General features: G+C 44.8%; 1 protein-coding gene across 1 annotated transcript in view; it reads right to left on the bottom strand.

Moving 5' to 3' along the window:
- ETNK1 (ethanolamine kinase 1) overlaps positions 1-14022 on the bottom strand; it is a 35408-nt gene extending 21386 nt beyond the window's left edge. Inside the window, exons 1-2 of the mRNA XM_079992935.1 lie at positions 13394-14022; positions 363-622 (exon numbers count right to left, since the gene is read on the bottom strand). Coding sequence (XP_079849061.1) covers positions 363-622; positions 13394-13609 — 476 coding nt within the window. The 5' untranslated portion in view covers positions 13610-14022. The remainder of the gene's footprint in view (positions 1-362; positions 623-13393) is intronic.
- Positions 14023-27688: the final 13666 nt, after the last annotated feature.

The following is a 27688-nucleotide window of genomic DNA, read 5'->3' as shown; positions in this document are numbered from 1 at the left end:
CATTTGAAATGGATGTGCCACCTGGTTCGAACAATGGCAACTGAATTGCTCTGGCAGCCATTACGGACAGAGAAGTAACAAAAGCATGTCAGAAAAAAGAAAGTTACAGTAGTTAAGATGGCAGGTGACCACAGCATGAGCCAGTGTTTTAGCCAACAAATAGAGGAATGGCTGGGTAACAATACAATACAATATTGTATCAGCTGCCTATACTTACGGTCAATCCTCTAAGTATCTATTCATCCTCAAAAATAGCACTGTCTCAGGAATGGGGCATCAGGCACCAGAGAGCCCTATGGAATATGCAGCATGGGAATATACCTAACATCACTCTTTAGAAGAAAGAGTGCTGAAGGGCTTACCGAAAAATCTCTGGGTTGCACACATGTTCTGGATCCAGTGCTTCGCCTTCCATAAACTCATAGCACAGGCCGTTGCGGAAAGTACAGTAAAGTTGTGGAGCACAGCCATGGGCCTGCAACACACGGAAGCTCTTCACTTCTTCCTCTCGATCAACTAACAGCTCTGTTTTATTTCCATAAATTCTAACAAGGACAACATCATCCATTTCCTCACCCACGTAACAGCCAATAAGCTTATTGGTGATTCCATCTGTAAATACCTGTAAGGAAGAGTAATTTAGATTTATTTTAATTAAAACTTACTACTACTATCACTACTATCACTACTACTATCACTACTACTACCACAACCACCACTACTGTATATTTATTTATACCCCTATTTCCCCTAACAGGGCCTCAATACGGCTTACAGATAAAGCAGGAACAGCTATAGTCATTCATGGCTTCCTGTTTCACAAGAGTGAGAACAGGTGCTCCTTCGCGAAGGCAGGACAGACTGACATGCTGCAATGCACCATGGCAGAGTCTGCTTCCCACAATGCTGTGCCTGCCTTTGGTGATTGACAGATTCAGTCCCACAGCAGGAGGACAGAACAAGACAACCAAAATACTCCAAGGAAGGTTGTCAATGAGTACCTGACTACTCTCTCAGGGGTGAGTGCACAAATGCATCCCACCAATCCACACAAATTCAGGTTAGACCTGCAGGACAGGCCCATATGCTGCACTCATCGCCAACAAGAACCCTTTATGGCAAGTCCACCTCTTCATTCTTGGTCAAAAGAGGTGGTTGCTCAGAAGCAGTCTCTCCAGAGACAAATAAGACAACCTCCTCTTGTAGTGAGTGCTGGAGTATTCTCCTGTGATGAAAGGATACCTTGGTCAAGCCAAACTTGTCTACTTTGTAGTAATGATAAATACAAAGGGATAAGTCCAAGTGGCCATCTTGCAAATGTCTTCCAAAGAAGAAAATATTATCTTTACACATTGGAATGGAAGTACTTCTCAGTTAGCTTTGTAGTTCATTGCCACAAGATGTACTGACTGCCACTAGCTTAGAACAGACAAGTGGATGTGTCAACAATGGCTATTAGCTGGGATAACTGAAAATAGAGTCTCTGTTCAGAGACATTGCAAGTCCAGCATCAGATGCTAGGAACACACAGAGTGGCTATTGTCACCCCACCCCCTGGCACATTCCCCAGGGCTGCCAACCATTGTTCCTTATAGTGGCAGGATGATGGACTAGACAGATGTTTCACCAGCTACAGAATGACAATACTTATGTACTCCTCATAGCAGCAAACTTTGTACAAGATAAAACACAAAGAGCAGCAAACTCTTAGTACAAGATAAAACACAACTCCCCAAGTGTTACAAGACCACACAAGAAAACATTTTAAATGAACTGAGTTGACATTTTTTGCATTCACAAAAGCTATGCAGAGATATTTAACCACACTGATAAGCTAGTTTAAAAAATAATAATCAGGTTTCTAGCAGTCAGTAGCATAAATTAGTGAAGTCTTCCACAAACAGAAAAACTGCTCCCTCACCCAGGGTCACCACCCCACCTCTAGCTCCTTGGATTTTATATTCCAAACAGCTGTATATGCCATGTGGTTGAATTTATTTAGGATGAAATTGAAAACATGTTCATTAGCATGTATTTTTGTATAGTTTCTCACTGATGGATTGATGCTTACACACAGCTGTTTTGGTTTCTGTTATCTCTTGAACTATACTGTCATGTTAGCTACAGTATAGGGCCCAGGATACACAATCTTTTACACACCCACAAAAAGGGATCAATATTCAAGCATGACACAGTATTTCCTAGAATAAAATAATATATTCCAATGCAAAAACTGTATTGCCTAATATAATGGCATGTTTACCAGGGCATGACGCTGCCTGAAGAAGTTGCTGAAGACACTATGAATTACAGAATGAAACACATGAAAAGTCCTGCTCATAAAGTTAACAGCAGAGGCAGACTAATAATAGACATTAAGATAATGATTTTAAGCTATATTGCATATTTATTTGGAATTTATGCCCTTACACAGACCAGAAATTAAAATGAGCAACATGGAATACAAAAATATGATATGAATTGCTGAATTACTAATGTGATTAATGACATACATTAAGGAATTCTACATGCATAGAAATAATCTAAGTTAATGCAGTCAATTCTGACTCAAGCGCCATTTTTCTTGCTCTAATATCTATGAGCCAGGGAGGTCAAGTTAACGGAGGAGTACTGCCGGTTCCAAGGAAGGGGTAACTTCAATCTTTATCAATGTTTAAACAATTGCTACATTAACACTGCCTGCAAAATGTATTACTAACAATTTTGATGAGCCCTGTCTTGTGAAGACCACAGTTGTGCTAGTCCCTTCCACCCTAAATATTTCTTGCATGCTTCCCCCCACCCCCATTGTGGACTGTATCCAAAACTAGCTGATAGTATGAAATTGAAAACAATTCAACAGCTACTTATGGGAAACTGCAAAATGCAGTCTTCATTTTCTAAGCTCTACCACTTTCAGCCATTTTGAAGTGGTCCTAAAACTGCTCAATTCTCACTTGCTGCCTATGTCTTTAACTTCCTCCCAGAATTTCCTCAAACCTAAGACTTTCCATTAAGGTTTAAATCCCCATCCACAAATGAAATAAAGTCTAACTACAAATGCACGCATTTACCCTTGGTGACCCTTATCTCTTATCCCTTGCCTCCATATAAATTTAAACTATGGGGTCATCTTTGAAAGAACTGTACGGTTCCCGTTGTCTTAGGAAAGCAAACAACATCCTGCAGGATGCATCTCACCCGGGATACAGTCTGTTTGCACTACTGCCTTCTGGCAGGAGATATAGAAACATCAAGTCAAGGACAAATAGACTGAAAAATAGTTTCTATCCAAGAGCTGTGGCCTTTTTGAATGCTGTAACTCGATAGTGTGACCTGGGAGTTTGATGGGTGTGGGTGTGGGTGTGGCTGGAATGTGGTTTGTTTGGTTGTTGTTGCTGTTTTGCTTTTGTTGTTTTTTTAAGGGATGACATCCAATTTCGTTGCACTGTGCAATGTTGCACTTGTGTAATGACAATAAAGAATCTATCTATCTATCTATCTATCTATCTATCTATCTATCAGGGCAAGGACCCATCCTTTGAGTATGTCATGGTGCTACTGTATATATAGTGGTACCCCATTTTATCCTCCCAGTAGTCCAATGATGTCCATTTGCACCCTGGTCTCCTCAGTCCAAATCCGTGGTACTCACTCTACCACAATGGCCATTTTGTGTGAAACACCTGAATAAGACAGTGCAAAGTCAGTGGGCCACAAGGTTGACAAGTCTTGTTTGACAGAACAGTACCAAAAATAAAGTACTCTAATGCATGGGTGAGGAGCCTATAGCCTGATTCCATCCAGCCCTCAAGAGTCCTCCAGACACTGCAGCCCACTCTGGGAAAGCACAAGCAGGTAGAAGGTTCTTCTCCACAGAAAATGAAGTGAGGTGATAGAAGTGAGTTGGGTGAGGGCCTGAGAAGGTGAAGACTGGGTTGGGTGACAATCAAATCCATGATTACAAAAGTATCTCTTGGGCCATACGGCTGGCCACACACACACACACACACACTTTTTGTGGGTCATTTAGCCCTTGTGCACCCTGCTCCGTTATTTATGTTAATATTTTCTTTCCTGCAGTTGCATATTTTAGACACTGGATGTCACTGTGGGACTTTGCTGAATATACTCAGCAATCTTCCATTGCCTTTTCAGTAAATCTTTTAAGTACATGAACTTCACGCTTTGCTGACTGCTGGTAACAAAGTTATTCCACAAAACAGATGTTTAGGACATGGAGAGCCAAGGTGGGGAGGGTGATTAGTGATTCACTGTACAACTAAGTTACAACACCTCAAACTGCAGTTCTGTCTACACTGTGCAAGTGCCAAATCTGTCCAACAAAGCAAGCCAATTTCAAGTGCACTCACAAAAATTACGCCTATGACACAAGCAGTACTTCATCCAAATTAAAATGCAGGTGTTTTACCCATTTTATTGGTAGCTATAGCACATGAGGTGAGTTACCTGGATCAGAAATCAGTTCTCTGCTTTAACAGTCATTATTATGATTATGAACCAGGGTCTCCTAGCCAAGCCACAGGGTTATTGTAAGGATACAACTACAAAAGCATTTAAAACAATGATGGGGTTTAATTAATTGGTATTTCTACATGGATTTGTAATACTCTTAAAAGACAACCAGCAGCAATACTTTGAAAGAGGATTAGAATCTCATCTCCATAAATTTCATACTTATCCTAATGCTTTAATTGCTGAAGCTAAAGGGTCAGACTTTTAAGTCATTCATTTCTCCTCAGTGTGCCAATGTGCAAACAATTCTGTTTAAAAGCAAAACAGCAAAATCTAGATCTAAATTACTTTCTCTAGCACCCAGACCCATGCAAACCAAATTATACAACAATCCAGAAACAGAGTGCTATAGCCATTTGCTTATAAAGGATCATAAAGCACATGCTTCAGTTTTCATAGGGTGATTACTATGTAGTTGCTCCAGGCCTCATAGTTTGTCACATTATGTCACATGACCAGATGATTCTAATCTAGATTACAAAATAGCTGTTGCATAATGTCATAAAATACATGTCACTGAACTATTTACCAATTCAAGTATTCTATTAACATTCTAGCAATAATCTCTTCTTTTTTATTAATAGTACCTGTATTTTCAAAATGGAAAGGAGAAATGTCTTATTTTTACATCAAAAAGGTTATGGTTAAGAGTTATCTAAGTAGAAGTAAGTGAATTGTCGGTGCCATAGTAGAAACTTGTGCTGCTAAACAAAATGTCTGGTGTGAAAAAACTAATGAGTATCAGCTCTCATGCAAACACAGCAGGAAGCCAGATAATTTGACAGGAATTACATACTAAGGTTTAAGGTGCAAGTGAACAGAACAAGACCATAGTTGACAAGCACAAGAAAAGAATCTTAGTAACGGAAGTCTCAAAAAGTCAGATCACTGGAGAATAGATCCCAAACCATAGAACTACATGAAAGATTTGTCCATAACTCCAGGTTCTAGAATTGAGCTCTGAATGTTAAAAAAAAGTAGCTGGGTAACAGTCACTGAAAATGACAGTGTATCATGCAAGCCAGGAAGTCATGTGACCACATCTAGTTTGAGTGTGCATCCTAGAGGCAGCCAACCTTTTTGAACTCAAGGGCACATTCAAAAACCTGAGGTCCCAGAGTAGGTTACAGCAGGTTTTTTTAAAATAATAATTAAAAAAACAATATTAAGAACTATTTAAAACAGCTTACAGACCTATACTCAGATCTACTCAAAAGTTAAGTGTGTGTAGGACAGCAGCCTTAGAAAAAAGGAATGTAGTAATAGGTCAAGCTCTTTTCTAAACTGTAACGAATGACAATGGCTGTAATTAAAGATAATCCACTGAGTTGATGTGCATGCACACAAAAGCTCATACCAATAACTTAGTTGCTCTTTAAGGTGCTACTGGAATGAATTTTTTTATTTTGTTTCAACATGGCTACCTACCTGAGTTGATAATTGTTAGACTTTTAAAAGGCGAATGCCAAAGCTTAACATAACTCCAAAATAGTAATTAGTACACCGGCTAAGTGAAACTTGAAGCTGCAATATAATGCTGCTGCTAAGTAAAAAACAAAACAGAACACCCCTCTACAATGGAGCTAGTATGCCAACCTTCGGCTAACTTGCTGCAGTTTAGTTTAGGAATAGCCATTTCTGAAAATTCTACAGGGTAGAGACACGGTTCACTAAAAGATATCAAAACAATACAACTGGAGGAAGTGCTGTTTCCCTCTTCAGTTTCACATTCGTATTACCAGAATTTGTTGGCACTTTCATAATCTATATTACAATAAAAGACCCACTCAGAATATAGCATGCAAAAAACACTCAACTTCCATGGCCTGGTCTTGAGTGAACTAGTCTTCCCTCAGTTGTCCAGGCTGTACTAATCTTACACACAATATATATATATATATATATATATATATATATATATATATATATATATATATTTACATTTTTAAAAAATCTTATACCACTTTCTCCTCGTCATACAACTGAGTGGCTCACAAAGTAAACACCCCCAAACATCAACAGCGTATAAAGCATTTTTAGAAAACCTGTAACCATATATAAAAAAATAATAAAATGAGATAAGGAACAGCACAAGCACATATCAAATTTAAAGCATTCAGCCAAGGGTCTTCTCAAACTAGGTTTTATGACTTCTGTTCTATTATGGAGTAATCTGTCCCAACAGCTGAAAGTTGTCGGTGTACTACATAATACTGTTAGTTAAATCAGCTGTAGAAGCATTTATCCTGTTGCAAACTGTTGAATTTTATTGCTTAGATGTAAGCCCTTAATTCATCTAATTTTATATTCGGTCTTCTAATTATTCTACTCAATTTTTGTTTGGTAGGTTGTGTCAACCAAATCACATATGATCGATGGGTGTGTTCTTCAAAACAGCTCACAACCAGATTCACCTCTACATGGGCACTAGCCATTATGTTTGTTCAGCAGAAGTTCCAAACTTCTAGGAGAAAGAGATAGACCAGAGCTTCAAGTAACTATTTGCTACTTCTTTAACAGAAATAGTTGGTTAAAGTATCCTTTTCAAAAAGGCAACACAATAGTCATTCTTCCTCACGCAACACTAAGAAAAATGAGATAATTACTATTTAGTGCCTTCTTCTCAACATGCACAATGAAGAGCAGCAGTCCTCACTGAAAATAGCAATGTGAACCACATACAACTAATTCATCAGGGATGGCGCCAACTAACACTGCTTGTAAAATTAAGTGAAAATGCACTCATTTTCAAGTACATATTCAAAATACATATTTGAAGTGTGAATGAAGACCACCTGTTTGAGAATGCAAATTTGTACTGCATAAAGAAAAGTACCAGACAGAAAACTATCTATTTCAGGAGTTTATATCTGAAACAAATCCATTTATTGCAGCCTTATATTAAATCACATGGGACGCAGGTGGCGCTGTGGGTTAAAGCCTCAGCGCCTAGGGCTTGCCGATCGAAAGGTCGGCGGTTCGAATCCCTGCGGCGGGGTGCGCTTCCGCTACTCGGTCCCAGCGCCTGCCAACCTAGCAGTTCGAAAGCACCTCCGGGTGCAAGTAGATAAATAGGGACCGCTTACCAGCGGGAAGGTAAACGGCGTTTCCGTGTGCGGCTCTGGCCAGAGCAGCGATGTCACGCTGGCCACGTGACCCGGAAGTGTCTCCGGACAGCGCTGGCCCCTGGCCTCTTAAGTGAGATGGGCGCACAACCCCAGAGTCTGTCAAGACTGGCCCGTACGGGCAGGGGTACCTTTACCTTTACCTTTACCTATATTAAATCACAAGATACCTGTATATGGTAACTAGAAATTCCAAGATGACGACACAGAATTCTATTCCAGTAACCGAATGGGATGGTATCGAAGGAATGGATTGCTCTGTACCTTCTCTGCCAGCTCACTTGGCTCCTATAATAGTTGCAGCGAGGGAGAAGGATTGCACGTCCCTCATTCACCAACCTGCTTGGCTTCCTTGCTAGAGAAAGCAAAACCTCTTGTTTTCTGGCAGCACAGAAGTCAACTGGCCACTACACTTTTCAGTTGATAATGCTTCAGAAGGCAACGCTTCTTCAGGCATGACCAATATAGAAATCAAGTGGTCTGGCAGTAGTCGTGAACTGCTCCATTTCTCCAAGGCTAGTCATCCATCCTGGATACATACCCTAGATAAATACAGTGGTGCCTCGCAAGACGAAAAGAATCCGTTCCGCGAGTCTCTTCGTCTAGCGGTTTTTCGTCTTGCGAAGCAAGCCCATTGACGGCTTAGCGGATTAGCGGCTTAGAAAAAGGGGGGGGGAGGAAAAAAAACCCGCAGGAACTCGCAAGACATAGGAAATTCGTTTTGCGAAGCACCTCCAAAACGGAAAACCCTTTCGTCTAGGCATTCGTCTTGCGGGGCACCACTGTACATTTAATTCACTATGGCTCAATTCAAACAGACTGACTCATGCATTGTGGAATGCCACAGTCACAAACTATGCCTCACAGTGACTGAGCAGCATTTGTACTCAACTTTCTCTCATAGTTTGAAGCACAAGCACTCGTTTCTCGTGCAAAACTAAGCCAGCACTGTGGTTTGTTTCCTCTTAGCCACAGAGGACCCAATTTGAACAGTGCACACGGGCTTACTGTAACGTGTAGATGAGGAGAATCCTTCAAATCATGATTTGAGGATTGAGAATGTGCCATGGACTCATGCACCCCATTCTATACTTTCCCCCTCTCTGTGGATTGCCTCCCCCATGTCTAATTTTCTCTAACAGCTTGCTACAACATATGAATTGGGCAACTACTTCCAGTCAAGTATAATCCATGTCAAACAATGAATTGGATGTTACAGCTAAAGACATGCGTCCTAATGATCAGGAGGAAACTCCATTAATTTTTGTGGTTTTATATTGTAAACCACCCTGTGATTCTCAGATGAAGGGCTGTATGGAAATATTATTAATTTCCAGAGACAAGTGTGTACATTCCTGTTCTAGAATATTCTATTTGAATCATACCTAATCAGAAATGCTATACTGTACATAACCTCTAGGCCAAAACTAATCTCAGTTTACAAACTTAATCTGTTCTGAAAGTCCATTCTTAAACTGAAACCATTCTTAAACCGAGGCGCGCTTTCCCTAATGAGGCCTCCCGCCACCGGCACCCTTCCACCGTTCAGATTCCGTTCTTACTGAGGTAAAGTTCGCAAACCAGGACACTACTTCCAGTTTTGCGGAGTTCGTGAATTGTTTGTAAACTGGACTGTTCTTTAACCAAGGTACCACTGAAATTTAAGCTGTTTAACCACTATTTACTCTTTCTAGTGAGACCACCCTCACAGGCATGCTTAGTAGGAATGAAGGAGAGGGCTTTGGAACTAGGTGAAGACTTTGTTCTAACAGGCTTTTGGAAACTGACAGTTTTTAATGAAATGACTAGTGCCATGCTATTTTTATTATAATCACTGCTATGGTTTTAATAGAGTTAAGATATATGTATTTAATTGTTTTTAATGATTATTTTCTATGTTTTTAACAGTTCTAATATTTATCTGTAAACTGTCTTGAGTCCCACAAGAAAAAAGATGGAGTATAAATAAATATAGTAATAATTATAATATATACTCCCTGTCACTGATGTGGGGTAGAAATTTTTGCAAAGCAGAATTTTTATTTATTTTCAAATGGAAACATTTCTACGTATTTCATAATTCAATTTGTAATAATGTAAACTGCAAATACAATATTGTAATTAATGTTTTTAGGTGACTATCCCTAGAAATCATGTGAGAATAAATATCACTGATCTGTAGGCAAAGGGGAGAGTAAAAATAATAAATATGTTATTTTAGAAGAGTTTATCTGGGATGATTATCTATTGTATTGATTTTTAATTCTTGTACATGCTTAGAGCTGTTGATCTTATTTATTTTAATACTGCACTACCTCCTTCAACATATATTTAGAGAGGAAGTATTTGTAATATTTAAGTAAATAAATTGAAACAAAAAGAATCCAATTTTTAATGGAATTCACCACACTGGCCATGCAGGTCAAGTAAAATTCCAAGCTAAAAGGTTTTAGTACAGGCGTACTTATGCGGGGGTTATGTTCCAGGCGCCCGTGCACATAAATAAACACCATGCAAGTAGACAGAACCTTCTAAAAGCCCCTTTCTCCTGCTCTACAGCTTTCTCTCCACACATCTCCCTCTTCAACAACAGTTGAAGCTCTTGGGCGGGCGGGAGGCTGCTGCTGCGCTGCTGTGGAAATCAGCTGCTAGGCGGGGAGGCAGAACAATCTAAACAAATCTCTTTGGTCTCTCTGGGGCTTCCTCTGCCCTCACTGAAGTCCTCTTCAGAGTCCAGGATAGGTCTCCTTGCAAACAACTAGGATTTTCCAGCTCTCTCCTGCTATTTCCTGGTTTGAATCTACCTATTTATTTATGTATTTCCTGGCACCATGTATATATGCAGTTGTGCACAAGTCACTTATGTGTAATAGGGTGTGTGTGCCTGTAGTGACATCAGACTGGAAGGCCCCTGACAAGCTAAGTGTAAAAGAAGTGAACTTTGCTGAAATAGATTAGTTGTCATCAGCAAGTCAGAGTTCTTTGAGTTGCTAAATTTTAGTGTAAGCAAGTTTCAGCAACTTAACTTTTGAGCAGTACATGCTATTTTGAATTTTCATAAGCATTCCAATAAAAAAACATTTAAACCACATTAAATGTGAATTAATAGTCTAAAATAAAATGTTTCAGATACTGGGACAAAAAACTAATAATGATTTGTTTACTAAATACATGTTAAAAAGGCAAGCTAAATTAAATCACTCCAAGGCATAAGATTTTTTCCCTCATTGCCAACTGAAAATTTCCCAAATAAACCTACATCACTGATGTGTATTTTTTAGAAGTACAAACATCGGCTAGCATAAACAGATCTTCAACATCCCTAACCAAGAAGCCGAATAAGCTCTGCAACACCCACGTCAGGAAGATAATCCAGTCAAATGCTGAAATTTTTAAATAACAGCTACAAAGCAACTTTTATGAAGACCACAAGCTGTCCCAATATTAAGACCAACTAAGGAGCCAAGACCCTCTACTGTCATACCTGTTTGCCTGTAACCTACCTGATCCAAGAGATTCAGGGTAGATTTTTTAAAAGCTATTACTATATTTGTATAATGTTTTATATCAGCTATATTCTGTTTGTAACCCTTCCCCTCCCACACTTTAAAACAATGCAACTATACACCAAAAAGTGCAAAATAAAGCTATTTAACATAGATATTTCAATTTATCAACTTAACATGCTACGTTTATTACTACAATGCAAAACCTCTGAGATTGGGTAAACACCCATTTTGAAGCAGAAAATGGTTAGAAGGGTGACTTTGCCCCTGAAAAGACTTGAAAGAGAGACAAGAAAGGAAGACAAGGGGTTATATCTAATGCTAGCCATACAGAGAGAAGACCCATTGAAAGGAAAGGACTAACTTGCTTCATTAATTTCAGTGGGTCTGAGTTTAACTTAGTTGTATGCAAGCTTATGCCACTTTACTCATCCTCTCCTTCAGAATGTTTAGGATCTAGCCTTTATTTCCTATGTGCTGCATTAATGCAATAGTTCATTAACACCTTTCCTTGAGGTGAAAGTGATAACCTAAAGCTGCCCCATGCTTAATTATTCAGTAGAGTGTGAAAGATTTGACAGGGACAATGTTTAGGGAAAAGGTGAATAACTACAATGTGCTCTCTGAGAGAAAATACAGAAGAGTATTCACTCAACTCCTGCTGCTTTATTATTGTAACGCTTAAATCCCTCTACAAAGAAAAGTGCTTTGGGGAAAGGGTGGAGGAACATATTGTCATCACAGCATATTGTCCCTTTGGGCTAAAACTTGACAGAGAAATTCAAGTTTTTCTTATGGTTTTTCTGGAAAGACAAGGAGAGAAAAGAATGCTGACTTCCTCAACTGAGATTTGTATGGATGTTGTGTGCTTGCTACATGGCAACCCCTTGCCTCTCAAGCTATAACACTGCAAAAGCCTACATGGCAACCTATACTAGTGTATTTTTGGTTTTTATGGAACCCAGCCAGATGGGCGGGGTACAAATAATAAATTATTATTATTATTACTAAGGAACCCAGCCCAGCCCCCAATCTCTCTTGTTCCATTTCCCCCTTCCTGCACACTAGCATGTTTTAAGTGTGAAAATCAGTTCAGGGTGGATCCCATTTTAAAACAATCATAGCCTCATGAAACCGGGTTGGGAGGGGGAAAGCAAGAGAGAAGAGATGAACCCTGTGAAAAGAGAGAAGCAAGAGGTGAGGTTTTTTTTTTAAGGAATGGTGAGCAGGGAAAGCTTATTCTCCCTTTCTCTATATGCATGGTATACGCACCCACAAGTACACATAAGACTTCAGGCTATACTACAAGAATACAAGCTCACCAACACACACGCAACTCCCTGCCCTATATCCTTCAGGCTATATTAACAGAGTACAAGCTCAGTCAGATACAAAGATGTATCACACGTGCACTCCTCCCTATTCTGCATCCGTTGAGCTACGTTGCTGAAATAAAAGCTCAAACATACCTACAGGTATCTCTCTCTTTCTCTCTCTCTCTCACACACACATGTATATTACACACTGCCATGTCACATAAACACATATATATTACACACAAGTGTATTAAACCCAGGCATATCATATATGCACATATATATTACGTGCAAGCATATTACACACTTGTATTTAATATGCGTGTATCACACACTCACACACATATGTGTCACATACATACACTACACACAGGCATATCGCTCTCTCACACACACACTCCTCCCCATCGTGTATCATCTGAGCTGTTACTAGAATATAAGCGCTCTCTCCTTCTCTCTAACACACAGGCGTATCACGCCATACGAGCACGCACCCCTCCCCCCCCAGGTCTATAATTAGAACACGGCTCGGGTTCCGACTCGTCCGCCTTGCACAGAAACGTGCGCGTGTGAGCGCGCGCCTCCGTGTAGTCCATGTACGAGTTGGAAGCGCACGGGCACAGCGCGCACGCCCAACCTGCCTGCTCCTCCTTCGAGCGGAATGGAAGCCGAGGCTGCCCGAGCCGCTCTCTCCCCCTCCCTCTCTCATTCTCCCCCTCAAGAGGGAAGCGCTGAGGGGAGACAGAAAGAGAAAGACAGAGCCGCCGCCGCCGCCGCTCCTACTCCTCCCTCGCCACAATGGCTGCCCGCCATCTCTCCCCCTCCTCCTCCTCCTCCTCCTCCTCCTCCCGCTTCTCCCTCTCTTTCCCCCCCTCACAGCCGCCCTCAGCCGCTTCGCCTCAGCCGTTACCTTCAGCGTCACCTCCTCGGGCTTCCAGGCGGGCCTCAGTTGGCTGAGGAGACGGAGGGCCCCGCGGCGGTAGCCGGGCCCGCCGCCTCCTCCTCCTCCTTCTCCATCTCCGCCGCCGCCGCCTCCCGCCCCCGAAGCGGGGTCCCTCTCGCTCACGACGACGTCCAGCTTGGGCACCTCAGGCGAGCCCGGCGGCACGTGGATGTAGTTGGCCATGGAGGCGGCGACGGCGGCGGTGGGCGAGCGCAGGCGGCGACGGAGCCTCGGCAGCAGGGCGAGACGGCGGCGGGCGAAGAGGAGGAGCGGCGGCGGCGGCAGCAGCAGCAGCAGCAGCGTCGTCGTCGTCGTCGTCGTCACGCGAGCGGGAGCAGCCGGCAACTGAGCGGCGCGAGACCAACCGGCGGAGGGAGACAGCCAAAGAGGCGGCCGGCGATTGGCTGGCTCGCCTTTCTTTCTCCTCTCGCTCTCCTCCCTCCAACGCCCCTTTCCCCCGTTTCCTCGGATTGGGAAGGGGAAGCTCCGCCCCACTCCCACCAGCCTATTTATAGATGCGGGTTTTCTGGTAGGCCCCGCCCTCGCTTTTCTCCCCCACAATGCTCCTCTTCGCTTTCACGCGGACAGACATGCGGACACACACACACTCTTCGCAGACCTCTCCGCCGAGGTTCTCTCGCCGCGGGGCATGCCGGGAGAGACGGGCTGGTTCTCTAGAGCGCGGGGGGCGGGCCCCCGTCAATGGAACGCTCGCGCCTTCGCTGTCAATGGAATGCTCGCGTCTCCGCCCTTCTCCCCCCCCCCCCGCACCCAAACCTCCCTCCCATTCAGTTATATGGTCCACGATTGGCGTGCCTTTTTCCCAGACACGTTTTTTCTCCGATGACTCCTTTTTTTTTTTTTTGCCCAAAATGACAGAATTACAGAGTTGCAAGGGACCCTGCCCCAAGTCCTTTAAGGACCTAGCAACACGCCTAGCAAAGGGACCAGCCGTGGGGCGGGGATGGCTGACGCTCAGACATTTGTGTACACGGATTAGACGCTCATTGAGTGTGACGTAGGAAGATTCCCTTTGTAGATTTGCACAGCTCGGCTAAGGTGTCCACAGCCGCAGCGCACACAGCTGCGGAAAATTACATGAGAACATTGCAGCTCAACTGGTATCCACAGGCTTTACACTTGAACATAAGAATAACTGTGCAGTTCCAGTGATTGCATACACTTGAATGTTACGCGTGAATAACGTTTTATGAGTGCACAGCTCAAGTAGGGCTCATTCCACCAACTTTGCTAAAAGCCCACTGTGCCAGATGGTCATTGCAGGAACAACTATTTAGAAATTGGTGTCCGACGTTTGATTTTTTTCCTCTTCCCTTCTTGTCCCTTTTTCCTTGTGTGTCATTTTAAAATAAATATTGTAAGCCTGCGGGTAGGGACTGGGGGTGTGGGTGGGTGTAAACCACTCTGGGAGGCTCTAAAACAAACAAATGGATTTAATGCAACACTTAAGTCTTTCTTACGTCTTACTCATTTGAGGCAGAGTTGCCATGATCACAGTTTGATTAATCATAACAGAAGGAGGAAATGGGACTTTGGCTCAGCTGAAAGATCAGTCTCCTCCTATGACTGTCATAATATGGCAGCCATTCCACCGAGAAAGAACTACAGGGCTTCAGGTGAGAGACCAACAACTTTCAGCTCTTCCTTTCCCCAAATACTGTTTCCAGTGGGTCATTACAAAACCCCACAACTAAGACTGAGTTGCCTGAGTTTATCAACTCCCAGACCTCCTCCTCCCTACAACTCCTTTTCCTTTTGTGTCCTGTCTTTAACACTGCAAGGCTGTCAACTGTCTTTTTTGTGGCACATCAGCAAAGTAAAAAAAAAAAAAAAATGCTTCAGATAAAATAATAAGACCATCACTTTGCAACCCCCTTGCAGTTTTTGGATAGCTCAGTCGGTAGAGCATGATACTTTTCATTTCAGGGTTGTGGGTTCGAGCCCCATGTTGAGCAAAAAGATCCCTGCATTCCAGGGGGTTGTGCTAGATGACCCTTGTGACCCCTTCCAACTATGGATTTCTAGGATTCTAGGACTGGGATGAAAAAAGAGAAATGAGCTTATTGAGCAATCGTATCCTTGTCCATACATAACACAGGAATGTGTGCAACCTCAAAATCTCCAAAGAACTTTCGGGGCATGACCCAGACCAGATTGACTTGTACATTCATTTTGTAATGGCTCAAGGGTGTGTCCAATGTTCGTGAAAATGTGCAGAGTTCATTTTATCTGAATCATTTTGAACCTTGTCCCTATATTGACTTGAAAGCTTTCTCTCCCCCACCCCCTTCAGAGGATATTCAGCATATCTAACCAGGCATTTGCACCAGTCATTTACTTCCAAGTAAATACACTTCTGTCCCAGACATAAGTCTTCTTCAGCAACTATTAACCCTTCCATATTTACACAATGCTATTCACTCCTTCATCCACTTAGTATTACTGTATTCTCAACTTAATGACTGATCCCCAAAAGAGAAAGAGGGATCTGAGGAAATGATTAATGAAAGCGAGATGGTTATCTAGTGGAAAAAATGTGCCATTCAAATGCAAAAGATTAACCCTGCAGCACAGGTCAGGCAGACTCTCATCAACTAATAGTTCAGCTATTAATGGTTGCAAAGTAAATTACAGCCCCTGACGCAACTGCGTTTACTACCAAGCACAGTGCATGGCATCACTGCATGCTTATGTAATTGCTGGCTCCTTTCATTTCATTTATGTTTATGTTATATGATTGTCTGCTTCCGCAGCATATTTCAATCCAGAGTCCTTTCCTTTATTGGCGTATGTGCACCCCTAACCTATGGTTACCAGATGTCCCTGTTTCCCGGGGACAGTCCCCAGATTTACAAATCTGTCGCCGGACAAAATCCGTCCCCGGATTTAACTTAATGTTCCCGGATTTATATTTTAAGTGTTGTAGATTTATTAGTAGGGAATGAATGTTGCGTGGTTGGTTCAACGGCACAAGACACATCATATGGGGACTTCCAGAGAGGCAAAATGGCGGGCTCCATGGCAGCGAGCAGCTCCTGAAGCCAGCCAGAGCCAACTGCACTACCAGGCTGGCTCCGGGCTGCTGAGACTGCCGCTGCCGCGGGGGAACCGGGGATGCCTGGCGCATCAACTGGGGGACCCGCAGATCCCACCTATGACCCAAATTGAGGCAGGAATGAGAGCGCCCGGCCACCTGGTTGACTGCTCAACAGCACTCGCAGGGAGAAGGAGGAGAAGGAAGAGAGAGAAAGAGGAAGGAGAAAAAAGTGGGGAGCCCCGACCCTGCCGCGCTGTTGCCTCTGCCGCTGCTGAGGAAGAGGAGAGCACCGGGTGAGCAAGGACAAGTGGCCGAGCCCAGGCCCAACCCAAGCCTACTCCATGGCAGATAGCACTCCAAGAGATCAGGCTGGGGCCCAGAGGAAGTCTGCGTGACAGAGGAGACCCAGAAGAGAAGATATTACTACTTATTTTTTTTAATCATTTTTAAAAAATAACTTTTTTTCTCTCTTTTTTTTAAAAAAAGTGTCTCTGGATTCTTTGGGGGGGGGGGAAATCTGGTAACCTTACCCTAACCCTTCTGCTGCAGTTCTTAATGCTTTATCTTTATGCTGTGTTTTAGCTTGATGACACATTCTTGAGTTAGGCAATAAGGTTTTGTTGTTTTAATGTGTATTGTGTTTTGTTGTTTTAATGTGTATTGTGTACATGGGTAGCCAGGAAAACATAAATGTTGCTGCAAAGCTGAGCAAAAAAGGGCGTTGGCACATGGAACCCTTTTGTAGTGTAGCAGCATTAGAGATAATCCAAAAACAAGTAAACCCCTTTAAGATACAGTGTTGTAGTGGTCCAGGGTCATTGGGGGACGGGCGACCCTTACTAATTTCCTCAGCATCTTAAAGCCACCCAATCAGCATGGAAGGGGAGCCTTTGAACCACTCCAAAGCTAAGTGTTTAGGTGCTTTAAGTTTCAAGCAGATGGTGCGCATGTTCCGTAACGGACAATGGCATGCCCTCTAAGCGGCCCTGTTTTCCAGGAACAGTCCCAGAATGACGAAAGCCCTCCTGGCTTCTGAATTGATCCCAGAATGTCCCTGTTTGCCCCACTCAGGAAGGAGGATCACCAGCACTTGTCTCCAGCCTCCTCCCTTGGGCAGCTCACAGTGGCTGCTGGAGAACAGGTGAGGACGAGGAGAGGCCACACCAAGGCCCAGCCCCATGTGATGGGCTGGCTCTCAGGTGCAGGCAGAGGACAGGCCTCCCCTGAGCAGGAAAAAGGAGCAGAATGGGGTGCAAGGGGTCTTGGTTTTTTAAAAAATGCCTCTGTAATAAACAAAAATCTGCCCTTATTCCTTGATGGGGGACACAAAAGCCCTCATAGAGTCCTTTGTAGGTTCTCCATCAGTAGGAGAAAATAACAGAGGCCAACCAGAGAATATCGAGAAGCAAAGCAGCTTTATTGAACAACAGGGTGCAACAGGGTGGCCCCTCACCCACAGGAAAGGGCAGGCACACCTTGGTTCTGAGTCAAAATGGTTTCAGAGCGGTTTTCCTGTGCTGCTCCAGATAATGTGGTCCACATATCTATGTACGTGCTTGGTGGGTACATTTATGAACATTATATATATAATGCATGCTTATGTAATTGCTGGCTCCTTTCATTTATGTTTATGTTATATGATTGTCTGCTTCCGCAGCATATTTCAATCCAGAGTCCTTTCCTTTATTGGCGTATGTGCACCCCTAACCTATGGTTACCAGATGTCCCTGTGTCCCGGGGACAGTCCCCAGATTTACAAATCTGTCGCCGGACAAAATCCGTCCCCGGATTTAACTTAATGTTCCCGGATTTATATTTTAAGTGTTGTAGATTTATTAGTAGGGAATGAATGTTGCGTGGTTGGTTCAACGGCACAAGACACATCATATGGGGACTTCCAGAGAGGCAAAATGGCGGGCTCCATGGCAGCGAGCAGCTCCTGAAGCCAGTCAGAGCCAACTGCACTACCAGGCTGGCTCCGGGCTGCTGAGACTGCCGCTGCCGCGGGGGAACCGGGGATGCCTGGCGCATCAACTGGGGGACCCGCAGATCCCACCTATGACCCAAATTGAGGCAGGAATGAGAGCGCCCGGCCACCTGGTTGACTGCTCAACAGCACTCGCAGGGAGGAGGAGAAGGAAGAGAGAGAAAGAGGAAGGAGAAAAAAGTGGGGAGCCCCGACCCTGCCGCGCTGTTGCCTCTGCCGCTGCTGAGGAAGAGGAGAGCACCGGGTGAGCAAGGAAAAGTGGCCGAGCCCAGGCCCAACCCAAGCCTACTCCATGGCAGATAGCACTTGTTGTCACGTGGGGTTTGTGATTTCAGCTCTCTTGACATAATATGCTGGAGACAGCTCTCTAGTAACACTTCTTTATTAAAGCAACAAGACTAAGACCTGAGGAGGGGAGAGCTACATTTATAGGGACAGGGAACTAGCTAGAAGGGATACATTTTGGAGGGAACAATAACAGGCAATCACAGTCCTGCCTTTTGGAGGCAACCAATAAGACAGAGGATCCAAATACAGCAGCTTAAATGAACCAATAGTAGCTGTACCCTCTGGAACCAAAAGGCAGTTACTTTACCCTAATGCAATTACAGACAATAATAATACAGATATAAAATCCTTTGACTCAATACACAACAGCACTCCAAGAGATCAGGCTGGGGCCCAGAGGAAGTCTGCGTGACAGAGGAGACCCAGAAGAGAAGATATTACTACTTTTTTTTTTAATGATTTTTTAAAAATAACTTTTTCTCTCTCTCTTTTTTTTAAAAGTGTCTCTGGATTCTTTGGGGGAGGGGGGAAATCTGGTAACCTTACCCTAACCCTTCTGCTGCAGTTCTTAATGCTTTATCTTTATGCTGTGTTTTAGCTTGATGACACATTCTTGAGTTAGGCAATAAGGTTTCGTTGTTTTAATGTGTATTGTGTTTTGTTGTTTTAATGTGTATTGTGTACATGGGTAGCCAAGAAAACATAAATGTTGCTGCAAAGCTGAGCAAAAAAGGGCGTTGGCACATGGAACCCTTTTGTAGTGTAGCAGCATTAGAGATAATCCAAAAACAAGTAAACCCCTTTAAGATACAGTGTTGTAGTGGTCCAGGGTCATTGGGGGACGGGCGACCCTTACTAATTTCCTCAGCATCTTAAAGCCACCCAATCAGCATGGAAGGGGAGCCTTTGAACCACTCCAAAGCTAAGTGTTTAGGTGCTTTAAGTTTCAAGCAGATGGTGCGCATGTTCCGTAACGGACAATGGCATGCCCTCTAAGCGGCCCTGTTTTCCAGGAACAGTCCCAGAATGACGAAAGCCCTCCTGGCTTCTGAATTGATCCCAGAATGTCCCTGTTTGCCCCGCTCAGGAAAGAGGATCACCAGCACTTGTCTCCAGCCTCCTCCCTTGGGCAGCTCACAGTGGCTGCTGGAGAACAGGTGAGGACGAGGAGAGGCCACACCAAGGCCCAGCCCCATGTGATGGGCTGGCTCTCAGGTGCAGGCAGAGGACAGGCCTCCCCTGAGCAGGAAAAAGGAGCAGAATGGGGTGCAAGGGGTCTTGGTTTTTTAAAAAATGCCTCTGTAATAAACAAAAATCTGCCCTTATTCCTTGATGGGGGACACAAAAGCCCTCATAGAGTTCTTTGTAGGTTCTCCATCAGTAGGAGAAAATAACAGAGGCCAACCAGAGAATATTGAGAAGCAAAGCAGCTTTATTGAACAACAGGGTGCAACAGGGTAGTCCCGTCACCCGCAGGAAAGGGCAGGCACACCTTGGTTCTGAGTCAAAATGGTTTCAGAGCGGTTTTCCTGTGCTGCTCCAGATAATGTGGTCCACATATCTATGTACGTGCTTGGTGGGTACATTTATGAACATTATATATATAATGCATGCTTATGTAATTGCTGGCTCCTTTCATTTCATTTATGTTTATGTTATATGATTGTCTGCTTCCGCAGCATATTTCAATCCAGAGTCCTTTCCTTTATTGGCGTATGTGCACCCCTAACCTATGGTTACCAGATGTCCCTGTTTCCCGGGGACAGTCCCCAGATTTACAAATCTGTCGCCGGACAAAATCCATCCCCGGAATGTCCCCGGATTTAACTTAATGTTCCCGGATTTATATTTTAAGTGTTGTAGATTTATTAGTAGGGAATGAATGTTGCGTGGTTGGTTCAACGGCACAAGACACATCATATGGGGACTTCCAGAGAGGCAAAATGGCGGGCTCCATGGCAGCGAGCAGCTCCTGAAGCCAGCCAGAGCCAACTGCACTACCAGGCTGGCTCCGGGCTGCTGAGACTGCCGCTGCCGCGGGGGAACCGGGGATGCCTGGCGCATCAACTGGGGGACCCGCAGATCCCACCTATGACCCAAATTGAGGCAGGAATGAGAGCGCCCGGCCACCTGGTTGACTGCTCAACAGCACTCGCAGGGAGAAGGAGGAGAAGGAAGAGAGAGAAAGAGGAAGGAGAAAAAAGTGGGGAGCCCCTACCCTGCCGCGCTGTTGCCTCTGCCGCTGCTGAGGAAGAGGAGAGCACCGGGTGAGCAAGGACAAGTGGCCGAGCCCAGGCCCAACCCAAGCCTACTCCATGGCAGATAGCACTCCAAGAGATCAGGCTGGGGCCCAGAGGAAGTCTGCGTGACAGAGGAGACCCAGAAGAGAAGATATTACTACTTTTTTATGATTTTTAAAAAATAACTTTTTTTCTCTCTTTTTTTTAAAAAAAGTGTCTCTGGATTCTTTGGGGGGGGGGAATCTGGTAACCTTACCCTAACCCCCTGCTGCAGGTCTTAATGCTTTATCTTTATGCTGTGTTTTAGCTTGATGACACATTCTTGAGTTAGGCAATAAGGTTTCGTTGTTTTAATGTGTATTGTGTTTTGTTGTTTTAATGTGTATTGTGTACATGGGTAGCCAGGAAAACATAAATATTGCTGCAAGGCTGAGCAAAAAAGGGCGTTGGCACATGGAACCCTTTTGTAGTGTAGCAGCATTAGAGATAATCCAAAAACAAGTAAACCCCTTTAAGATACAGTGTTGTAGTGGTCCAGGGTCATTGGGGGACGGGCGACCCTTACTAATTTCCTCAGCATCTTAAAGCCACCCAATCAGCATGGAAGGGGAGCCTTTGAACCACTCCAAAGCTAAGTGTTTAGGTGCTTTAAGTTTCAAGCAGATGGTGCGCATGTTCCGTAACGGACAATGGCATGCCCTCTAAGCGGCCCTGTTTTCCAGGAACAGTCCCAGAATGACGAAAGCCCTCCTGGCTTCTGAATTGATCCCAGAATGTCCCTGTTTGCCCCGCTCAGGAAAGAGGTTCACCAGCACTTGTCTCCAGCCTCCTCCCTTGGGCAGCTCACAGTGGCTGCTGGAGAACAGGTGAGGACGAGGAGAGGCCACACCAAGGCCCAGCCCCATGTGATGGGCTGGCTCTCAGGTGCAGGCAGAGGACAGGCCTCCCCTGAGCAGGAAAAAGGAGCAGAATGGGGTGCAAGGGGTCTTGGTTTTTTAAAAAATGCCTCTGTAATAAACAAAAATCTGCCCTTATTCCTTGACGGGGGACACAAAAGCCCTCATAGAGTCCTTTGTAGGTTCTCCATCAGTAGGAGAAAATAACAGAGGCCAACCAGAGAATATCGAGAAGCAAAGCAGCTAGTAAGCCTGATCTTTATTGAACAACAGGGTGCAACAGGGTGGCCCCTCACCCACAGGAAAGGGCAGGCACACCTTGGTTCTGAGTCAAAATGGTTTCAGAGCGGTTTACCTGTGCTGCTCCAGATAATGTGGTCCACATATCTATGTACGTGCTTGGTGGGTACATTTATGAACATTATATATATAATGCATGCTTATGTAATTGCTGGCTCCTTTCATTTCATTTATGTTTATGTTATATGATTGTCTGCTTCCGCAGCATATTTCAATCCAGAGTCCTTTCCTTTATTGGCGTATGTGCACCCCTAACCTATGGTTACCAGATGTCCCTGTTTCCCGGGGACAGTCCCCAGATTTACAAATCTGTTGCCGGACAAAATCCATCCCCGGAATGTCCCCGGATTTAACTTAATGTTCCCGGATTTATATTTTAAGTGTTGTAGATTTATTAGTAGGGAATGAATGTTGCGTGGTTGGTTCAACGGCACAAGACACATCATATGGGGACTTCCAGAGAGGCAAAATGGCGGGCTCCATGGCAGCGAGCAGCTCCTGAAGCCAGCCAGAGCCAACTGCACTACCAGGCTGGCTCCGGGCTGCTGAGACTGCCGCTGCCGCGGGGGAACCGGGGATGCCTGGCGCATCAACTGGGGGACCCGCAGATCCCACCTATGACCCAAATTGAGGCAGGAATGAGAGCGCCCGGCCACCTGGTTGACTGCTCAACAGCACTCGCAGGGAGAAGGAGGAGAAGGAAGAGAGAGAAAGAGGAAGGAGAAAAAAGTGGGGAGCCCCGACCCTGCCGCGCTGTTGCCTCTGCCGCTGCTGAGGAAGAGGTGAGCAAGGACAAGTGGCCGAGCCCAGGCCCAACCCAAGCCTACTCCATGGCAGATAGCACTCCAAGAGATCAGGCTGGGGCCCAGAGGAAGTCTGCGTGGCAGAGGAGACCCAGAAGAGAAGATATTACTACTTATTTTTTTTAATGATTTTTAAAAAATAACTTTCTCTCTCTCTCTTTTATTTTAAAAGTGTCTCTGGATTCTTTGGGGGGGAAATCTGGTAACCTTACCCTAACCCTTCTGCTGCAGTTCTTAATGCTTTATCTTTATGCTGTGTTTTAGCTTGATGACACATTCTTGAGTTAGGCAATAAGGTTTTGTTGTTTTAATGTGTATTGTGTTTTGTTGTTTTAATGTGTATTGTGTACATGGGTAGCCAGGAAAACATGAATGTTGCTGCAAAGCTGAGCAAAAAAGGGTGTTGGCACATGGAACCCTTTTGTAGTGTAGCAGCATTAGAGATAATCCAAAAACAAGTAAACCCCTTTAAGATACAGTGTTGTAGTGGTCCAGGGTCATTGGGGGACGGGCGACCCTTACTAATTTCCTCAGCATCTTAAAGCCACCCAATCAGCATGGAAGGGGAGCCTTTGAACCACTCCAAAGCTAAGTGTTTAGGTGCTTTAAGTTTCAAGCAGATGGTGCGCATGTTCCGTAACGGACAATGGCATGCCCTCTAAGCGGCCCTGTTTTCCAGGAACAGTCCCAGAATGACGAAAGCCCTCCTGGCTTCTGAATTGATCCCAGAATGTCCCTGTTTGCCCCGCTCAGGAAAGAGGTTCACCAGCACTTGTCTCCAGCCTCCTCCCTTGGGCAGCTCACAGTGGCTGCTGGAGAACAGGTGAGGACGAGGAGAGGCCACACCAAGGCCCAGCCCCATGTGATGGGCTGGCTCTCAGGTGCAGGCAGAGGACAGGCCTCCCCTGAGCAGGAAAAAGGAGCAGAATGGGGTGCAAGGGGTCTTGGTTTTTTAAAAAATGCCTCTGTAATAAACAAAAATCTGCCCTTATTCCTTGATGGGGGACACAAAAGCCCTCATAGAGTCCTTTGTAGGTTCTCCATCAGTAGGAGAAAATAACAGAGGCCAACCAGAGAATATCGAGAAGCAAAGCAGCTAGTAAGCCTGATCTTTTTTGAACAACAGGGTGCAACAGGGTGGCCCCTCACCCGCAGAAAAGGGCAGGCACACCTTGGTTCTGAGTCAAAATGGTTTCAGAGCGGTTTTCCTGTGCTGCTCCAGATAATGTGGTCCACATATCTATGTACGTGCTTGGTGGGTACATTTATGAACATTATATATATATAATGCATGCTTATGTAATTGCTGGCTCCTTTCATTTTATTTATGTTTATGTTATATGATTGTCTGCTTCCGCAGCATATTTCAATCCAGAGTCCTTTCCTTTATTGGCGTATGTGCACCCCTAACCTATGGTTACCAGATGTCCCTGTTTCCCGGGGACAGTCCCCAGATTTACAAATCTGTCGCCGGACAAAATCCATCCCCGGAATGTCCCCGGATTTAACTTAATGTTCCCGGATTTATATTTTAAGTGTTGTAGATTTATTAGTAGGGAATGAATGTTGCGTGGTTGGTTCAACGGCACAAGACACATCATATGGGGACTTCCAGAGAGGCAAAATGGCGGGCTCCATGGCAGCGAGCAGCTCCTGAAGCCAGCCAGAGCCAACTGCACTACCAGGCTGGCTCCAGGCTGCTGAGACTGCCGCTGCCGCGGGGGAACCGGGGATGCCTGGCGCATCAACTGGGGGACCCGCGGATCCCACCTATGACCCAAATTGAGGCAGGAATGAGAGCGCCCGGCCACCTTGGTTGACTGCTCAACAGCACTCGCAGGGAGAAGGAGGAGAAGGAAGAGAGAGAAAGAGGAAGGAGAAAAAAGTGGGGAGCCCCGACCCTGCCGCGCTGTTGCCTCTGCCGCTGCTGAGGAAGAGGAGAGCACCGGGTGAGCAAGGACAAGTGGCCGAGCCCAGGCCCAACCCAAGCCTACTCCATGGCAGATAGCACTTGTTGTCACGTGGGGTTTGTGATTTCAGCTCTCTTGACATAATATGCTGGAGACAGCTCTCTAGTAACACTTCTTTATTAAAGCAACAAGACTAAGACCTGAGGAGGGGAGAGCTACATTTATAGGGACAGGGAACTAGCTAGAAGGGATACATTTTGGAGGGAACAATAACAGGCAATCACAGTCCTGCCTTTTGGAGGCAACCAGTAAGACAGAGGATCCAAATACAGCAGCTTAAATGAACCAATAGTAGCTGTAGCCTCTGGAACCAAAAGGCAGTTACTTTACCCTAATGCAATTACAGACAATAATAATACAGATATAAAATCCTATGACTCAGTACACAACAGCACTCCAAGAGATCAGGCTGGGGCCCAGAGGAAGTCTGCGTGACAGAGGAGACCCAGAAGAGAAGATATTACTTCTTTTTTTAAATGATTTTTAAAAAATAACTTTTTCTCTCTTTTTTTTTTAAAAAAGTGTCTCTGGATTCTTTGGGGGGGGGGAATCTGGTAACCTTACCCTAACCCTTCTGCTGCAGTACTTAATGCTTTATCTTTATGCTGTGTTTTAGCTTGATGACACATTCTTGAGTTAGGTAATAAGGTTTTGTTGTTTTAATGTGTATTGTGTTTTGTTGTTTTAATGTGTATTGTGTACATGGGTAGCCAGGAAAACATAAATGTTGCTGAAAGGCTGAGCAAAAAAGGGCGTTGGCACATGGAACCCTTTTGTAGTGTAGCAGCATTAGAGATAATCCAAAAACAAGTAAACCCCTTTAAGATACAGTGTTGTAGTGGTCCAGGGTCATTGGGGGACGGGCGACCCTTACTAATTTCCTCAGCATCTTAAAGCCACCCAATCAGCATGGAAGGGGAGCCTTTGAACCACTCCAAAGCTAAGTGTTTAGGTGCTTCAAGTTTCAAGCAGATGGTGCGCATGTTCCGTAACGGACAATGGCATGCCCTCTAAGCGGCCCTGTTTTCCAGGAACAGTCCCAGAATGACGAAAGCCCTCCTGGCTTCTGAATTGATCCCAGAAGGTCCCTGTTTGCCCCGCTCAGGAAGGAGGATCACCAGCACTTGTCTCCAGCCTCCTCCCTTGGGCAGCTCACAGTGGCTGCTGGAGAACAGGTGAGGACGAGGAGAGGCCACACCAAGGCCCAGCCCCATGTGATGGGCTGGCTCTCAGGTGCAGGCAGAGGACAGGCCTCCCCTGAGCAGGAAAAAGGAGCAGAATGGGGTGCAAGGGGTCTTGGTTTTTTAAAAAATGTCTCTGTAATAAACAAAAATCTGCCCTTATTCCTTGATGGGGGACACAAAAGCCCTCATAGAGTCCTTTGTAGGTTCTCCATCAGTAGGAGAAAATAACAGAGGCCAACCAGAGAATATTGAGAAGCAAAGCAGCTTTATTGAACAACAGGGTGCAACAGGGTGGTCCCGTCACCCGCAGGAAAGGGCAGGCACACCTTGGTTCTGAGTCAAAATGGTTTCAGAGCGGTTTTCCTGTGCTGCTCCAGATAATGTGGTCCACATATCTATGTACGTGCTTGGTGGGTACATTTATGAACATTATATATATAATGCATGCTTATGTAATTGCTGGCTCCTTTCATTTCATTTATGTTTATGTTATATGATTGTCTGCTTCCGCAGCATATTTCAATCCAGAGTCCTTTCCTTTATTGGCGTATGTGCACCCCTAACCTATGGTTACCAGATGTCCCTGTTTCCCGGGGACAGTCCCCAGATTTACAAATCTGTCGCCGGACAAAATCCATCCCCGGAATGTCCCCGGATTTAACTTAATGTTCCCGGATTTATATCTTAAGTGTTGTAGATTTATTAGTAGGGAATGAATGTTGCGTGGTTGGTTCAACGGCACAAGACACATCATATGGGGACTTCCAGAGAGGCAAAATGGCGGGCTCCATGGCAGCGAGCAGCTCCTGAAGCCAGCCAGAGCCAACTGCACTACCAGGCTGGCTCCGGGCTGCTGAGACTGCCGCTGCCGCGGGGGAACCGGGGATGCCTGGCGCATCAACTGGGGGACCCGCAGATCCCACCTATGACCCAAATTGAGGCAGGAATGAGAGCGCCCGGCCACCTGGTTGACTGCTCAACAGCACTCGCAGGGAGAAGGAGGAGAAGGAAGAGAGAGAAAGAGGAAGGAGAAAAAAGTGGGGAGCCCCGACCCTGCCACGCTGTTGCCTCTGCCGCTGCTGAGGAAGAGGAGAGCACCGGGTGAGCAAGGACAAGTGGCCGAGCCCAGGCCCAACCCAAGCCTACTCCATGGCAGATAGCACTTGTTGTGACGTGGGGTTTGTGATTTCAGCTCTCTTGACATAATATGCTGGAGACAGTTCTCTAGTAACACTTCTTTATTAAAGCAACAAGACTAAGACCTGAGGAGGGGAGAGCTACATTTATAGGGACAGGGAACTAGCTAGAAGGGATACATTTTGGAGGGAACAATAACAGGCAATCACAGTCCTGCCTTTTGGAGGCAACCAATAAGACAGAGGATCCAAATACAGCAGCTTAAATGAACCAATAGTAGCTGTACCCTCTGGAACCAAAAGGCAGTTACTTTACCCTAATGCAATTACAGACAATAATAATACAGATATAAAATCCTTTGACTCAATACACAACAGCACTCCAAGAGATCAGGCTGGG

Source organism: Podarcis cretensis (genome assembly GCF_951804945.1).
Source record: "Podarcis cretensis genome assembly, chromosome: 10".
Taxonomy (NCBI): Eukaryota; Metazoa; Chordata; class Lepidosauria; order Squamata; family Lacertidae; genus Podarcis; species Podarcis cretensis.
This window is presented reverse-complemented; position numbering and strand designations above follow the sequence as displayed.